General features: G+C 35.4%; 1 protein-coding gene across 9 annotated transcripts in view; it reads right to left on the bottom strand.

Moving 5' to 3' along the window:
* Positions 1 to 5,817: 5,817 nt before the first annotated feature.
* The window catches only part of XRN1 (5'-3' exoribonuclease 1), a 40,694-nt gene continuing 27,688 nt past the window's right edge, over positions 5,818 to 18,823 (bottom strand). For 2 of the 9 annotated variants that reach the window (XM_062639004.1, XM_062639011.1), the window contains 17 exons: positions 18,389 to 18,524; positions 17,607 to 17,663; positions 16,794 to 16,944; positions 15,634 to 15,703; positions 14,325 to 14,550; positions 13,634 to 13,726; positions 12,858 to 12,953; positions 12,505 to 12,619; positions 11,908 to 11,972; positions 11,404 to 11,514; positions 10,923 to 11,048; positions 10,449 to 10,605; positions 9,960 to 10,138; positions 9,596 to 9,709; positions 9,397 to 9,514; positions 8,939 to 9,090; positions 5,818 to 8,732 (listed from right to left, as the gene is read on the bottom strand). In XM_062639004.1, the coding sequence (XP_062494988.1) occupies positions 8,442 to 8,732; positions 8,939 to 9,090; positions 9,397 to 9,514; positions 9,596 to 9,709; positions 9,960 to 10,138; positions 10,449 to 10,605; positions 10,923 to 11,048; positions 11,404 to 11,514; positions 11,908 to 11,972; positions 12,505 to 12,619; positions 12,858 to 12,953; positions 13,634 to 13,726; positions 14,325 to 14,550; positions 15,634 to 15,703; positions 16,794 to 16,944; positions 17,607 to 17,663; positions 18,389 to 18,524 (2,257 nt within the window). In that variant the 3' untranslated portion in view covers positions 5,818 to 8,441. Of the gene's footprint in view, positions 8,733 to 8,938; positions 9,091 to 9,396; positions 9,515 to 9,595; positions 9,710 to 9,959; positions 10,139 to 10,448; positions 10,606 to 10,922; positions 11,049 to 11,403; positions 11,515 to 11,907; positions 11,973 to 12,504; positions 12,620 to 12,857; positions 12,954 to 13,633; positions 13,727 to 14,324; positions 14,551 to 15,633; positions 15,704 to 16,793; positions 16,945 to 17,606; positions 17,664 to 18,388; positions 18,525 to 18,823 lie in introns of those variants that run through there. The other 7 variants (XM_062639006.1, XM_062639005.1, XM_062639007.1 and 4 more) reach the window with 7 other exon arrangements.

Consider the following 18,823-nt stretch of genomic DNA (forward strand, 5'->3'; position numbering starts at 1 on the left):
GCTTTTTAAACGGGAATAACCAGAAATATTCTTAGGTACGCAATAAAATTCAGGATGCTCAACCCCAAACTGGAGTTTAGTTTTTAACCCCAATTTAATTAGAAGAATTAGTCAATGTGTCTTTACTCAGTTAATTAGAGCAGGAAAAGCAAAAATCTTTAAAAAAATATATCCCCTTGCGCTTCTGGGTTTGGCCTCTCTTACAAAATGTTGCACTATGAGCAACAGTCTGATGATATTGGACCTTTAAACCAGGAATACTAAGGACAGTGAAAGCCACGTGAAGGAGAGGCTCCCTGCCTCACATGGCAGTCTCAGAGGTCACTGGGACAAAGGTTTGGATCACAGGGAACTGAAGGCATGTGAAAGCTGAAGCCAAGGAAGGGCTGCTTTACCTCTCCCTGCTAAGCAACAACCCATTAAAAAGTTGTCATCTTTTGACTTTTATATTCTGACTGTAACCTGACAAGTTATTATCTCTTGACATGCACCTAGTACTTGTTAGAGAAAGGCAGTAGGTATTTTGTATCTGATTATTCTTCTTCAAACTCATTTAATTATTCTGTTAATTTCAATAAATAATAATTCTTCAGAACTGCTGAAGAACACTCCCCAAATAAGTTTCAACATGTTCAACTGGTGTAAAAAGCTAAAACCAGTGCAAACATTCAAAAAGTAACAAGCTTAAAGTAAAATTGGGAAAATGCATCCAGACATCTTTTATGTTTTTACAGTATCAATACATCCCATCTCCCTGGAAGGTGAAGCAAAACTTCCAGAAGAAAATGGAAGTGCACATGTTTTTCTTTTACAACCTGTTAATATAATAAATACATACCCCTCTGATTCACTGTATTGCATGGAAGTGCAGATAAGCCAATTTCTTCATGCAATAATAAGAATTTAGATGCATCTTGAAAAGGAACACTGTATATGCACTGGGAGAATATAATATGAACCAGCTTGCACAGTTGCAGTCCATGCGTAGTCTCAGTTATATAGCATGTATTAAATTGCTCAATTTATGAGGCTTACGAAATTTTACATTATTGTTCTGTTTGCAATATAATAAAAACAATGCAATAGAGGAGGCAACGCGTTTTCAGACATGCACAGCTTGTCCATACATGACTTATGTGGCACAAGCTGATGTTACTTTGTCATAAATATCATTCCCACACAGGCACTCTTTGTCTAGGCAAACCTGTCACAGGGATAAAAGCCCAAGTTCATCTCAGCACAAACAATAAATACTCAACTTGAAGTGAAGATGTACAGACATCTTCACAGCTCTTACACAGCACTGCAACACTGATAATGAGCCTGTGTAAGTTCTACTACACCCTAGTCTTCCTGTTTGAGTGAGAACATGTAGGTGCCATTTCCACTGTTCAGAAGACAGAGAATTCACACATCTGGGGACACATACCCATCACCGCAACATTATGTCCCATACTTCTGCATCTTCTCTGCTGAAATCCTCTATTTCTCTGGAAGGCATGACCGGTCTTATCTTTTACTGGAATATCAAACCAAATGAAGGAGTGGAGGCACTCCAGGGACCTGTCCAATGCTGTAGCAAAGGAAGGAGTTATTAAATAAAACTAACCAAATGGCAGAACATCAGAGACAAGATCATAGCTGGTAGCAATGGCAAAACTCGTACCATCAGCAACATATATTGAATACTTGTAAGCAACATCACCATGCACAGCATGTTTCAGTCAGCCACATGTGCATTTTTGAGGATGATGCCGAGCAAAAGGGGTTTGCCCCATTATCCAGGTTAAAATAGGCCTTGAGAGATGGGAGTGCTGCAGATCCAGTAGACCTAGTTACTAGAAGAAAACCATGACATTTTCTAGGACTAGATTATTAATTCAAATTTCCAAATTATTAATTAAATTTTATTTGGAATAGCTGTATTTTTTCTTTTAAATAAATGTATTCTCAGGTGCATTCTGTTGTGTCTGATATATAGGAACCTCTTCACTCACCCCAGCCTTCCAGTCTGAATAAAACTTGCCACTGGCAGTGCTAACAGGAATTCCAGCTACTGAAATCTAGGAGAGCAAGATCCATAACTTGTAAAGAACATTTTTCCTTTAACTTTCCTTCTTAAACTGTATTTTGTCAAGATGCATCTATCCTTCTGTTTCATCAAACTCTTACTTACCATTTTATCCACTTCCTTAGCTGTACCACTGTAACAAGTTTTAACCTTACAAAAGCACTGACCTCTGGGTCCTTTAATCAGTTTGCATTTTAAAAAGAACCCTCTAACGTCTACTGCTCCTTTGGTTGGTGCAGTTCACATATATTATTCAGTAAGCCTTTCCTTGAAACCTAACTGACTGCCCAAAATTGACAAATTTTGTTGCAATAATTTAGCATATGACCATTCTCAGCAGTTCCTCCTGTACTCCTGCCAGAATTTACCACTATCCTTGAAGTCAACAGACAAAAGCACACACAATGACATCAGTTAGTCTAGCCTGTCAGCTTCACGGGTGATCCGAGTTTTAGGCAATGATGGGATGTTTCCTAAGCAGTTCCACTCTTGCTATATCATCCTGCCCTCACACTGTTAACAGTTGCACCAACCCAGTTGCTCTTGTGGCTCCACAGTGAATTAGCAGGCTGAAAAATAACATGGGGAAAGAGTTTCAATCAGATTAATTCCTTTACATAGTTCATAATGTGGTGATACAGTTTGGCATGATCCAGTGGAAACAAGAAGACTGGTTAAGCCAGCATTTTCACTACACAACTGCACATCATAACTGTGCCCACATACACGAGGTTTTGCATCATGTCTGAGGCACAAGAAGTCCTTCCTTTCTGCAAGCTCTGTGAGAGAAGTAACCTTTGACAGAGAATGAGGTGGACTTCAGGACTACCAAGTTTTAAGCCAAGAATTTATCTACCAAAGTGAAGTAGGTATTTACTATGTTAATGTTTCATTATTTGCTTGTGCTTTTAACCCATCCCAAGTAATACCTACATTTGGACATGTGCAGGGAGTATATACAAGATAATGTCTGTCATCCTTTGGATGCTCTTAAGGAATTACTATATGCACTAAAAATGACAAAACTATGAGTAGCTTTAAGAAAATAAGAGACTGAATCCCATATTTGTGTGTGTATATATATATATATATATATATATATATATGCTTGTATATACACATGCAATGAATGACCATTTATACCTAGAAAATCCAGGACTGAACAGCTGTTTAAAAGAACATTGATTTCAAAGTCTGAAAATCAATCTCTAAGAGCAGAGAGAGGGAAATTGCCATCAATGAAACAAGAAGAACAAGAGAATGGATATACTAGAGGCTACAGGGAATAAAGGCACTAAGAATTATAGTTTCAATACGACCTAGCCATTAGGCCCGGGGGTGGGGGAAAGGAGGAAGAAGGAAGGAGAGTTAAAAAATAAAGCAAGGGGAAGGAAACCCACAGAAAAATCTAGAAGAACAAATGATCTCAGCATAGTCTCAGTAAACTCAGAGGCTGTAAACTCTACACCACTCTCCATTTACCCTGCTGAGTTAACTTTCAGCAACTGACAGAGCATTTCAGCTGTTTCAAAGAAATACACACTGGAAGAAACATCAGGATCTAATAGTAGGTATCACATTCTATCACAAATTAGTGCTAAATCTAAACCATGCATAGGTTACTCTAAAAGAGAGCACTTACTTGCACTGGAATCACAGTTCTTGTTTCACCCTGTACCCTCAAAATGAGAGTTGACAACTTCTAATTTTATACATATATAGCAAGTATAGTAATTTATTGCTATTGTTACATGCACAGAAATTACATTTTGACTTTTGATTGCCAGCCTTTTTCTTGCAGTTACACAAAATACAGGACTAAGGGTGATTATCAACTTTCATAAAGCATTGCTGATGCGGTAACGATTACAAAGTTTTACTAGGAAGAAAAAAAAGTAAGTTTTAATGAGAAATGTCTTCTCTGTCCTTTCAGGTTTACTGCTTGCACTTGATGGCACTGCAACTCCTTCATTCTCTTTGATTTGTACCACCTTTCAAAGCAGAAATGAAACAAGAAATTCGTAAATTACAAAAAAATAAGAGTAAACACTGCATCAAAAATTGGCAGCAATAAAGAACTGCTGCTGGAGCCATGGATTCTTTTGGTAATAAACAACAGCTACTTACCTAATGATATCTGATTCTTCAAAATATGTATCAGTTACAGTCTCAAAATTCCTGGGTCCTCATGCACCTGAATTTGGGTTCTTTTGGCCAAGAGTGTATATTCAGACTGTACTTATGCCCTTGGTGTCACTGTGTCCCCTTTCCAGAGACAGAAACAGAAGAGCATAACTGTCTCTCAGTAGTAAGGAAGGCTGATTACTGAAAAGATTTGGAGATCACATCTCAAATAAAAAGAATAATAAAAAAAAACAACCTTTACTGTAAGCAACCATTCATTCTTTGGGATTCCTCACTGTCACAGATCTGATGAACTAAACTAAATTGAACAAAAGTAACTTAATTTTTGAATGTGAGTGTCCATGCAACATTTATTACACACAAATTGATATATTTTAAAGTTATCCCTTAATTTGTTTTAATTTCCTTTTGTGCTATTTACGGAAATGGGAAAAGTAACGAGGCAGAACTTGCCATGCAGGATAACAGCAGTACTTAAGTCTATTGACTAATAATTTGAAGACAGCTTAAGAAATACAAGATTGTATCTTGGTATCTTCATGTTGAGTAATATGACCTGAAAGTATATACCAAGCAGATGTTCTATACGAAATATTGTTACACAAAGTTTCAGCAGCTGGTCATGCTAAGGGTGTACTCCATTCTTTATGCCAGTTGCTTTAAACAAGCTGATTCACACAATAATCTATGAGAATTAAAATAACATCTCTCTACCTGAAAAGATGGTGCTGCAGTTGGCAAAAGACAGAGTTTAGCAAAGTTAAAAACTCACAAAGATACTACAGATTAACTGACATGACTAAAGTGTTCATTATGCTTTAGAAGAGGACAAGTAGAGTTTGAACATAATCTTAGAGATAACTGATTTAAGAGAACAAAATTCAGCACATGGTATACACAATACAAAGGCAAGTTTATTTACCCTGTTTAACATAATCTATCAAAACCAAAAATCTATCAACACTAATTTGGCAATACTGGATTTAAAAAAATCTGCTACTCTTGGGGATAAGGAAATTAATTATGAAATCTAACTTGCCATTTGTCTCAAATTCAAACACATTACACTGGTTTTAGTCAAGTTTGTCATTATGCTTCATTCAGAAGCCTTGTTACGAATGAGGTGACTATTCTTACCCTACTCTAGCAAAAACCTCAGCATAGCGTTATGCTCCAGGTACAGAAAAAGATGTACAAATATTTCCAGGTATCTATGGCTCCTCCTACTTATAAGTCATGAGCTGGTTTTGCACTTACGTTAAGAACCACTAGGACCAAACTTGCTGGAAATTAATCTTCCTGCCCTTCCTACAGCAATTTAATAAATCCAATGGGTAACAGAGGGGAAGAAATTTTGAAAGATCAGTATCTAGTTAAATGCTTTTAACTGCAAAGTAACCAACAACCTTTTCAACAAACTTCGCATCTTTAACTGAAGAGTAGTTGAAAGCCACCAAGAAACAGCTCAGAGGTGGGCAGTTGCTGCTTCTGAGAATCACTGAAACTGGACTTCATGATATTTAATTTCTGTCTTAAAAGTTCTGATTTGGAGCTTACAGAAGGTCCCATATAGTATTTGGAAATAAAGCAGTGAAAATAAATGATGCTTCTTGTTTCAATATTTAATCCAAGCAGACACAGACACAATTTATAAAATTATACTATTGCATTAAAGTTTTATATAGCATTTAACTTTCATGAATGTTTTTCCTTCAGTATATCATATATTCATATTTGAAAATATCTTTGCACAGTCCTTTGTGCAGCTACATGCTAAAAATCTGCAAACGCACACTTAACACTAAACAGCACAAAAAATACATTCTGTATCCATTCATATGCAAATTTAAAACATTTCACTTGGCAGATAAACAATGAAAAGTTATTTTAAAAAAATCAGAAACTACAAAAACGTGCACATAAAAGTCTTCCCTTTTGGATTTTTAGTAAAATACTGCTCTGTATAAGATCTAATGAAAAACTCCAGTGCTTACAAAATACTTTATATCTATGAGAAAAACAAATGCTTAAATTTATATCTGTATGAATTAAACATAGTCACCTTGTTAAAATATAAAACTGAAATCATAGGGGACATGGCATAGATCAATGCAGATGTCACATCTAGCAGGACATGTAAAACTGTAATTAACTGGGCACCAGGCAATCAGCATCATAGAATATATAAAATAAAAACCAGGGACTAATCCAAGATGCAGCAGCTACACAATAAAGTGTTTAATCAGCTATATATAGTAAACATAGCAATTCTACTTGAAGAGGAAGTCTTAGTCAGACGTAATTAGTAATAAAAGTTGCTGTGTTTACCAGTGATGAGTACAGTGTCCTTCATAACTTTGTTTCTAAAAGTTGTGCATAAATTGACTACCCAGATATGTCACAGTTCTGCAATGCTAGAACTTAACATAGTGTCCTCTCCATCATAAAAACTTCTAAACAGATCTTTTCTCTGATGGTCAGATAGCTCACTTAAGATATGGGGGAACAATGTCTGTGTCTCATAACTTCTCATAAACAATTCCAAAATATTGGCATGTATGCATCATGGCAGTCTCGTGTTGCTAATGAAAATAAATCGCTTTCTCTTCACAGAATATGCTTTCAAACCCTCTTGAGACTAGATGGATATAGAGAGAACAAAATATATTTTAAGACTGCATACAGACTATTCTACAAGGTTTGTGATACCAAGTAAAATGAAATAAAATTTCTTAACCTTGTTTTTACCTCTGTGATCCTGCAGCTTGCTGCTATTCTACAAACACTGCTGAGGCAACAACTGTTTCAGAGAAATCAATATTAAAAAAATCCTATACCACAATAACAGTGTGAAACTTGGTACTACACCAAGAAATGGAGGCAAAGCACAAGGTAGGAGAACTGAAAGAAAATCTGCAGGCTTGTAGCTCCAACATGAAACCTGCCTGGAGGAAACAAAATGAATCACTAATTAGATGGAAGATTTCTTCTTAATGTCAGGAAGAAGGGTACCTGTGGGTTAAAAATGGTACAGGCACCTTCGAGCCTTCATTTTTCCTATGTAAACCAAGAATGATGGAGCTACTTTTACAGCAGAACTCCCTCCAAACACACAGGTCAACCTTTTGCCTGAATATTCTTATGGAACATAATAATGATAATTTAATTTTGCTACAGAGAACTTCTATCACGAAACTGAAAAATAAATATTAAAAGTCACTAGTAACAAAAAAATAACCCACCACAGAGAAGTTTTCAGGGTGCAGGCTCTTACAGAGAGAAATGGACACTAAGTAATCATAACTTTGACAGCTATGTACACACACATGGACATCATTAAACTCTGGCCATTTTTCTGCTTTAGAAAAAAAATACCAATCAGGGTATCACTAACATTTTAGGAGGCTCTGTAGATCTGTAGTAAATATCTGTGCTATTTTATCATCAGAAAACAATGACATTGATAATACTGGTAATTAAAAAAAAATAATTAAATGTACGTTACCAAAGCGGTCTCTATTTTACAGATCCGTATTTTTTTTTAATTCATCCTATAAATTCATCTCCTGAAACAGGTTCTGCATCAGCAACCACTTTTTGCCACTCTAATACTAGAGAGACAGTAATACCTACATTTGGAAAGTTGAAAGTTTTTGCCCTGATATAAAACCTATAGTTCACAGTTAAAGCAAATTTGGCAGCTCTACTGTAGTTAGGTTTTAGTCTCCCTGATTCAACTCAGAAGGACCTGGAGAGCCAATATAAAAGCTGCATTTAAATCATTTTTCCTTTCTGTCCTATTACACTATTTAAAAATAAGCTAGAAGATAAGTGTCATACTAAAGCAATGTTAGATGCCCAACTTATTACCGTTCCATATCCCTCCCAAAAAGCACGGCAATTCTGAATTGAGGTTGCCACTGTTATTGCTGCTTACCTGGTATAGTCTGTAAGCCACTGTTTAGAAACCTAGGCACAATTGATGACATGGTAACCTTAACTCAGCATTTCCTAGCTTTTGCTATTCTAAGTCAAAGCAATCAAGGTTCAATATAATTTTTTTATAGTTTTCGTAACAACCTGAAAATCATAGCAAAAAAATGCATTTTTCTCTATATTATACTTAAAGTGGCTGGTCTTTTTAATAGAGCTTTCTGATTTTTTTAAATGACAGAACGTAACAGTGGGGGAAGAGCTGAAAACAGTATACTCCTAGCTACCATATTTATTCGGAAGATTTTGGTGCCCCAAAATTGACAGCCAGCTTTCTTGACTTTCGCTTGCTGGAAGTGTTTGGTGTTGATTTGTTATGAGGAACTCTTGGAGCAGCCACATTGTCTTGAAATGAAACAGTTGATTGAGCAGCTTGAGGAGATTTTAAAGGAGCTGAAGAACTGTCTTGCTGAGTGTGGTCAGAAGACACTGCCTGTTCATTCTTTAGTGGTGCACCTTGAGGGAAACTCTGAAACTCCTTGTGCTCAAAGTTTTTCTTGCTGGCAGCCCTTTTTTTAGTTACCTTTAAATGAAATAAATATTATTTAACAGAATGCATTCTCAGAAACCTGCAAATATTCCACATTTAGAAAACATGCGTACAATTTTAGAAATAATTTTCTAATCCTAAAAAGCGCTTCATAGCCCAGGTATTCTTTCAGTCATCATGTAGGCACATTTTTTTTTTACAGAAACAGAATATTAAAACAAACCCACAAACAATCTTACCTGCAGAGGTATAAACTGGTTGTGAGAACCAACAGGTATAGTTCCTGCAAGAGATACATTTCCCGGGTAGGAGCCAGGATAATAATGTTTAGGCACTGGAGTTCCCCAGGACACTGGACCAAACATGTGAGACGATGAAGGCATTATATTAGCTGTGAAAACAAGTAACTTTTAGCTCGCTCTCCTCAAAAAGAGGATACTAACTCCCAAAGACCCCAAAAGTATACCAACTAAATTTGTCTGCATGTTGTTTCAATAAAGCCACATATTATTCATGTTTACTTGAAAATAGGTATTTATTTATTATCAAATAAAAAAATACCAAACATTTCTGCTTTGACAGGACTACACCTAGATGACAGCACAGTTAAGAGCACTAAGTCGCATCTGCATTTCAGAGTACATGTAACTTAGCATCTTCACATCCTTATCGGAGTGAACTGTATTAGTATACTTACCAGTGGGTTGTGCAAATACTGGAGGAATAGATCCAGGTGGCACAGGAACTCCCAGTGGCTGATAACTTGGAAACACTGGTGGAGCTGGAGGCGAAGGGAAGTTTACTCCTATAGCGCTCTATGAAGGAGGAACCGAAGGATCACAAACAGACACAATGCAACAGAGATACAGATGTTGAAAGATCCTTTGCATACTCACCAAACGCTGTAAAGCAAAAAACGCAGCTTTCTCCTTTGCTTCAGCTTCAGAATGACACTGTGGTCCATGAACCAACAAACCATTCGATAATTTTATGTGACAAACTGTCATTGTCTAGAAAAATGAGATAAGATTTTTGAGGGAATCTGTATTGCTGACAAACAAATTGAGAAACAGAGGATTTGTTTGTTTTGGAAAAAGGCAACAAAAGGAGCTAAGATTTATTTTTAGATGGATTTTCAGTCCAAATGTTTAATACAGAATCACGTAATTATTAGGGTTGGAAGGGACCTTCATAGATCATCTAGTTTGGATAGCTGAAACAAAGTTGAGAACTTTAACTTTTCCAGAAAAATCTTTTTACCTGTGGTGTTTTTAGGAAAGAGAAATCTGGTTGCGACATTCCAACAAGAGAACACATACGGCAAAGTTCAGCAACAGTAGACAGTGCGGGCTGCGGGCAAGCAAAAGGATGACCTCCAGTTTCCAGTGCTGGTGTGTTCTGAGGGCCTCCAGTGCTATGAGGCTTGTTCATATAGGCAGCTGTCAAAAAAAGAAAAAAAAAAAGTAAAAAAAGCTGTAGCACAAACACTGCCTGCACAGAAAGGACAGCAACTTGCTATTAGCAGAAAGTAAAGAAGCATATTTCATTTTTCCTGGTATTTTCATATCTGATGAACAAAAACCAGGACACTATATATAAAGAGATTTTTAGATCTGAATAAAGAAGCAGAACTGAAAAAGATGGGCATTTTATTACTATATTTTGAAAATCAGTACTATACTGTTAGCTACATTCTAAAATGGCACTACAAGGTGAAACTCTGAACTATGAGATGATGTCCAAACATACCCATTTTTTTACTTTGTCTATATTGCAAGGCAGCTCCATGGCAATCTTGTCTGCTAGGGGGAGCAGGAACATCATTAACTTGGGCTTTCACTTCATTCTTTGTTTCCTGGTCAGAGCCATCTATCTTCAAAATCTCTTTGAGCATCTGTGTTCCTTTCTTTAAAAATAAAATAAACCATTCAGGGACATGCTGGCATTCAGGTAACACTACCTTTTTACTTAACTTTGAATATCATAATCGGTAACCCAATCTGAGTTTTTGCTTTCCTAGCAGAGGAAAGATTTTATCAGAGCACAGATAACAGCATCTTAGCATGAACAAATGTGTTTATTTATTTTTAGAATGGATAATTAAAAGCTCATCAATATGTTTAAAAGGCAATATAAGGTTTCACAGAGTTACTTTAAATAGAAGTATTGATGCTAAGATAGCAGATGCTAAATTGCAATGTAATGATCCTGCAGTATACAGACCATAGCAAATGATTGTGGTGACAGATGTTCTTCATTCGTAGCTCTTGCTTCCTTGGAATAAGTCTGCACTTCATTTTCTTTGGAAATTTTCAAAGAAGCTAGAAGGCTTTCAAGTTCATTGTCCTTCTTAAAACAAATACAGAAAAAAGATAGATCAACTTAGGATATTACAAGCAGATGCAAGAGGAGGGGTATACGTTTTTATGCTTATTCAGGACTTTTTTTTTTTTTTCTTTTAGCTTGTCATGTCTGTTCAGAGTGTGAACAGATACCCAAAGACTACATCAAGTTTTGCATACAAAAGATGCAAGTGTTGACCAATACAGGACTAATTTAAAGAATGACCAAGGCTACACAGGTTTGTCTTGTATCTGCTATAAACATGAATTTGCACAGAAGTAACCAAGAATAATTGGAACAAAATGAATTGGAAACTGAAGTTATTCAAAGAGCACAAGAAAACCAAATGTCTAAATACTACCTTTCCACCTGTACAGGGACCATCAACTGCAGCTTTCTGAATTACAGGCATGTTGGGACTTTCATTCCTCTTCAAAAGTTTGACATTGTACTTATTCACACCTGCAAAATTCTGAAATAAACTGCAGCATTTATTATTGAATACTAATACTCCATTACTCATTGTAACACAATCACATTAGAAATGCATCTACAGATAGCTTTCACAAGCTAATATTCGTAGAGGATTTCGGCTTACTAAAAACCTAGCATTTGCATATTGCCATTACAGCACAGCTTTTAGAGTCTAACAGGAATAGGAAAATAATTTGTATTAACATTATACATCTTATGCACTTTCTCTCACTTTCTGTCTATAAAATCTGTAGAGAAAAAAATCTCCAAAATAAAATTTACCTAGTAGAAGAATCAAGATGCCAGTTACAGAGAAAACTGTAAAGTGATGAACCAGATTAGAGTAAAATGAAAAGAAAAGAATACATTTACTCAGTACAGAAGAAATTACCTGTTTGTTTGATATTTTACTATGTGGCTGACTTTCACCTCTTGTAACTTTGGAATCTTCTTTAACTACAAAAGAATGTATTCTTTTGAAATGCTCTTAAAACTGTAATAATCAAGACTCAAAAAATAAATAACTGTACAAGTACACCAAGTTGCACTGATCTGAATGGTTGCATCAAATGTTTAATTCGTACTTTACAGGTAATTCGCTGCATGTTTTTCTTGTAGGATAAAATGAAGCATATGCAATAATATATCTAACTTTATATTCTACAAACATGATCATAAGCAAATTTTCAAAGACGTCATTGGTTTGTTTTGCTGGCTTTTGGTTTTTTGTCTTTTTTTTTTGTTTTTTTTTCCTTTTTTTTTTTTTCATAATCAGATGGGTGGAAAATCATAATAACGCTGAACAGCTTGATTAAAAGGTTCAAGTATGCACACCAGGGCATTATCTGACAATAACAAGTGCAACATAGTGTTTATGTAACTCGTAAACTATTTTCTGTTGATAACCACAAAAACTCAAAAGGATTTCAAAGATGATTACCTAAAGCAAGTAGTTTTCCTAAACAAAGTGTCTAATTATAGTACTTACATTTTTTATATGGCTCCTGCTTTCTCTGTTGACCTTTAAAGCTGCTGTCATTGAATCCTGGCTTGTAGAACTGATTGCCAGTTCCCAGCTTCATTTCCTGAGGTAGAACTGCACCCTAGGATTTCAAACATCAAAGCTTAACCATAAAACTATTTATGTACTATTTACATAGTAGTCCCATATGATTACCTCCTTCCACAGCTATGTGCACCCTGTGTAACAAGACTTTCATACAGAGGATTTATTTATTTGTAGCATTAACTAGAAAGTTTTCTGATGTAATGAACTGACATATAAAATTAAGTACCTTCACATTTTGACTCTGGTGATCTGTTTAAAGTTTATATACTAACCTTCTCAAGCATGTTTTGCTGAATGTGGTGAGACTTCCCAGAATTCTGCAGTGACTGCCATATGCTGCAGAATTCATCATCTTGCTTGCTCTGTGCCTGACAAAACAAGAAACAACACCCCCAACAAGCTCAGCAGCTTTAAACCCAACTTCTGAACAGCTAATCATATATAAAGACATTCTGAAAATTGTCCAAGTCTAACAGTGCTCAGATAGCAGGAATTTTCATACTGATACTAGAACTTAAACGTATATAATTTATGAAATAGGCTATTGTGGTAGGTTGTATTTATGTAACATCTTTTCCTAAGAATGACTATTAAACAGACATGATCTTAGTTTGAGATTGCTTTTGTTTTGTTATTAACTGAAGTTACTACCACAGAGTATAATTAAACTCAGTCAATAATTCAAAATGGTTTTAAAAGCATGCTCTCATATTTGGTTGCATTCTTAAATTATTAGTATACTATTTTGTAAGGCCTTATCAATCAGTCTCAACTGCTTAATAACATTATAGGTATGTTACCACAGAACTGAAGCCCAGCTATGTAAAAAAAAACACTTTTGAAAATCTAGACTCTAAAAAAGTACAACACAGGATATTATACTCATTCAAGAACTGGGACAAGTTCTGCTCCAGTCTGTATCAGGATTAAAACATCTGATGTACAAAGCAAAGCTATCTATTAGTCATGAGAAAAGGGGGCCACTTTAAACAGGGGGCCAAAATATTGAGACATTCGGATCCACTACTAAATGAATCAGAACACTCACTTTGTTTTTCTGATTGCCACATCCTTTCTGGGGTGAGTTAGAGGTGCCCTGATTTTCAGCCCTGAGATTGTAATGCTGTCTTCCATTCATCTGCTAAATCATGCAAGAAAAAAAAACACCAAAAAAAATGAGGCACGTATCATTGTCTTAAATGTTCTTTCGGATGAGACAGTGCTTCTCAAACACACCTATAAGCAACATGAAGCTACCAATTCAGCTGATTTTCTTTAAAGAAATCACTTATTAAAAAGTAAAGCTTAATTAAACTAGTGAGAACCCCAATTCACCTGTAATTCCCCCCTTTTACTGTATTTTCAAACAAAATAAATCATAACCAAGAAGCAAAACCGACAAGGATATCATGTCTTTTCTGTCTGAGCATGGACGAACTTGGCCTAGAGGAAGAATTACTTGGAACAGAGCTTCAACGGAACAATTACATCTCTGCCCAGCAAAGTATTTGTTCACACCAAATATTTGTCTCTTGGAAAGGCAGCTGGAGCTACAATTGTCAATAAGGACATTTAGGTCCTCTTCATTATTTGATTAACTCATTTCATAAAGATTATCCTACTTTTAACATACCAATGTAAAAATTGAATTTTGTTTGTACCAGTGAAGATGATAACCATGGTCATAATTCAGCTTCTAGGAAAAAAACATTTCTGTAAAAACGAAGGAAAAGTCTTACTTGAGTAGGAACAAAAAGGGAGCGAGGAGAATGGTTGAGGCCTCCTAGATGCACTTTTTGTGAGCATGCAGATGACAGATCGGATGCATATGAATTGTAGTTATTCACAGCTGGCTGAGGTTTAACTATGGCTGTCAGTTTTTGATTTCCCATTTCTGACCGACTACCATGAGACAGGTTAATTAAGGCACTTGATGGCAGACGATACCCTCTGGCAGGTGAGCACCTTAAGACAAGCAAATGACACAGCTGTTTCATGTAGTTCAATTATAGACATTTCACTATATTTTAACATTAACAGGCTGAAAACTGTATCCAGTACTGAATTATAGAGTGATAATCCCACTGTTCTCTCCTTTGGCCTCTGGCTGTCAAAACCAGAAAACAAGTCATTACTACTACTCTGAGTTTATATTGTACCTTTCAGCACTGAGCTCAAAGAAAGTTTAAAGATGAGTGAGTTGTTATAGCACAGTTCTGTAGTATTTATGAAAAAATGATGAACCAGGAAACAGTTATTCTTTTTTCCCAAGATAAAAACTGAAGCCAGTAGCAGAATTATAAACTGAACTTATGCAGCATTTAACCAGTTTTATATCTTCCTTTATGATTTTGAATACTGAAGATTTTGTGTGTTACAGGATATGCCCTTGCAAGCGAAAGGGTTGTTATGGTTGCTGAACAGAGGGAATAGGTAAAATTCTCCTCTAATTTCTGTCATTAAAAAACTCAATTTGTCTAAGAACAACAGTAAAATAAAGGCTGCTAGGTAAATGTTTGCACTTAGAAGTTCACCTGATTACTTAAATACAGAAGAGTTATCAAACTTCTTGAAACAAAAGCATTAACCATGCCTCCACCTCCTGAAAGAATATTTAAGGTTTTTAATGGTGATCAGAATTTAGTGACAAAGTATCACTTATTGATAGTTCAGAGTCCCTCCTTCAGAGGAACAGATGATTAATATTTTTCAATCTACATGTTGAAGACATACTGATTACAACCTGTTTTCTACATATTCATTTAGAGAGACATTTGGATTTAGTGCTTTCTTCTGCCGGTTGATATTTGCTTTCTACAAATCACAAGCTTCTATACACACAAAAAAGCCTAAAGAGCAAAATTTATCCGTACTCAGAGGGGAAAACAAAAAAACAAACAAAAGAAACAAAAAAGAAATAAAAACTGACCAACTCTGTTAAGAAAGTTTTAAAAAGAGGTATTAAAAATAGTCACTGAATCCAACAGCAACAATTTCATACTATCTGTACCGACAGCATGAAATGACTATGAAACCCCCTGCACACACCTTATAGTTAGGCCTCCAAGGAATTCTTCATCAAATAGAACTTCAAAGAGCACATCTGTTTCTCTACTGGCTACAGAAAACAAAAAAAAAAGTCATCTTATATACATAACAGCAGCTGTTTTAATCTAAGTGATGTAAATATCCATATTAGCTACGCAGAAAATAATAAAAATATCAAAACCTAACTAATCAGCCACAAAAACATTATTCCTTAAATGAGTTAATTAACAATTCAGAAATGTTTCTCAAAGTCATGTATCTGCCCTTTTAGATTATGTACCATGCATAACAACTTATCAACCTGCATTAATAGAACTGCAATTTATAGCAGTATGTCACAGCTGTCAAACTGCCAGAAAAGAGATACAAGCCATTTTTAGGTTCAGGCAGTTGGAAATTGACAGCTCTAACATTACCTTCTTGAAGAATGATAGACTAACACTCCTTTAAAATTATACTAGTATATGATCATTACAGAAAAAATAACCCTTTTAAAAAGCTGCACTCAAGTCTAGTCTATTCAAGATTCTGTTGAATGCCGACTCAATGAGAAAGCAACTACTTAAATGCCAGGTATGAAAACAATCTATATTACTAGATCTCAAACTGCAATCCCACTGTGATTCTGCAAATCCTTTTGTTTACCTGAAATACATTTATGGATAATCTTGTCAAAGAAGGTATAAAAACCCATGCCATTTAACAGAACTGGAATATCACAGAATAAAAACCAAATTCCAGATAAAACAATCTGAGACAAATCATATTTGATAAAATTTTATGCTTAATGTAAGTATTAAGGCTAACATTTATTATCTCTACTTTTCCTAACTTTGCCCGTATCTTCCCATAACTTCATTTTGTTCCTTTTTTGCAGACTGTCTTCTTTCTCACAGATCTCTACCTTCTTCATATTAAGAAGAAACAATTTCTCATTCAAAGTATAGCACTATAACACATACAATTAAAATAGAATACCTGTAGGTTTAATTCAAAGCAGTAAATATGCCATTAGTGGCTTCAAGTTGCATATGCTTCATAGCTAAGAAACTCCTGTGCGTTCACAACCATTAGACAAAACACTTTTCTGAAGCCTGCTTTCACATCACTAGCTGTGCTGTTATATAGCTATAATGCCATAATTACGAAGAAAATCTTACCTCCTTTAATTCCTATAATGGTACCTCGAAGACCAACTGGAACAGAAAAGTTCTCTCTTACGTTGACAACACGGTCAAACAGCTTATACTCTGCATTGCGATCTGGAACAACCCCATTCTGTTGTTCTAATGGCTGACAATGATGAAAAGACTGTGTTAAGGTTTGCAAAAAAATATAGGGATTACAACCAAAATGCATTTACAACAATACCTGAAACACACTATAAAGTGAACTTTTGTGTGTGTGCTTAAGTTTAAGAACAGAAATTTTTCCTCCCTAGACACAAAGCATTTTTTTTTCTTGCCACTGTCACTTACTGCTGCTGCCTGAGAAAAGTAGTGCCATACATGACCCAAGGCAGACCAATGGGATCGATTTAGATAAAATAAAGCCACCAGGTGTAACCTGCCTGTGTCAGTAACATGGCTATCTCTGAAATACCAAGCAAGATGAGCAATTGGTTCTGTGTCAAGAACTGAACAAAAAAATCAAAACAGGCAAGAAGAAGCTAACAGGAAGTACATTTTATTTTGCCTTCATTGTACAGCCAATAATAACTGTAGAAGCATGAAGGAGTGAAAGTAGAAAAGAACTGAAAGTCAGTGTAATACGTTACGGAGTCTTTAGTAGAAATTCTCTCTTTTTAGAGATGATGTTATCAAATTGATTTTCTAGAAGGCATCACAAAACTTCTTCTTCCATCAATACTGTCATAAAATTCCCCTCTCTGAAAGTTGGTATGCTTAGGCAAAATAAATACCATTTGGACATACTGACTTCAAGAAAAAACAACAACTTTTCATGTCACTTACTCTGTACAGTAAATGGGGTTTCACAGTTACTCGCACCTTCTTGTTGCTCTTTCTTTGCTAAAGGAAAGAAACAAAAAGTTATTACAAACTAGTGTAGGAACCAACAGTGGACTTCAGGTACAACAAAACACCTAAAAAGATTATGGAGAAGTCTTCTGTTTTTTAGATAAAGGTATACAGCTTTGTGAAGTCTTTAGGATGACTACAGTTTTCAAAACATGGGATTTCTTACCAAAGCTTTTGCACTGCTTGGCTAATTTGAGAATTCACAATGATTTTATTAACATGTCCTTGCAAGTAATTTCAAAGAAATAAGCCCATTGTTTCACGTGGCTTTGCCTTTAGCTTTTGCTTTAGTAATTTTCTTGTCCCCTTTTTTGATCTATGGCTTTTCAGGACACAATTTTGTAATTTTCTTCAGACCAAAGAGAAACTGCAAGGGAAAACCAGCTGACATTGCACACAGAAAAACCACTTCAATATTTCAGAATCTATATACTGACACATGTTCCTTTCTAAAGATCACAGTTCAGAGAACAGAGCATGGCCTAATGCTGCTGGATTGCCTGAAAAACAGTCAATTAAAAAGATTAATAATGAGCTCTTCTGAATTTCAAGGACAATTCACATTACAAATTCAGGTCTTACGTTACATTCTGTATTCTTTTTCTTTGGAATGAGAGGTAATCTTCAATCGTCTTATTCTAATTCAAGAACCCACAAAGTAACAAGCAGTTGTTTTTTTGGTTCAGCCCTGCTCACAATGATACCAAGCTGCATACCTTGCATTTTTCTATTTCTTCTTCAATTTTCTCAACGATGGCTGCATCCAAAATTTGCAAGTCACAAGATGCACGAGACAAAGCAGACACAGGGTGTGCCTTTAACCAGGCAACAATTTCTTGAACTTTCTCAGCTCTAAATAAAAAAGACATGAATTAAAACTTTTAACTGTATAAACAAAGCATTTTACCACATTCCTTGATTTAATCATCAGGTATTATGATATAGTAGCAGTGTTTGTATACATTCAGAATGTAACAGAATTTAAGAGTTCTGCATGAGTTTACAATAAGGGTTAAAAAAATAAAAATCAAACTGCATCATGCAATACTGATTCAAAATTATAACCTGATGTTTTGCCAAGAAAAAAAAGAAGTATTCAGTAAATTATGTTTGCATCCCATCAACTAACCATGACCAGCTGTGATTAAAGG

The sequence above is a fragment of the Pezoporus occidentalis genome, unplaced genomic scaffold (genome assembly GCF_034315485.1).
Source record: "Pezoporus occidentalis ecotype Australia unplaced genomic scaffold, CSIRO_AGI_Poc_V1 ctg59, whole genome shotgun sequence".
Lineage (NCBI taxonomy): Eukaryota > Metazoa > Chordata > Aves > Psittaciformes > Psittacidae > Pezoporus > Pezoporus occidentalis.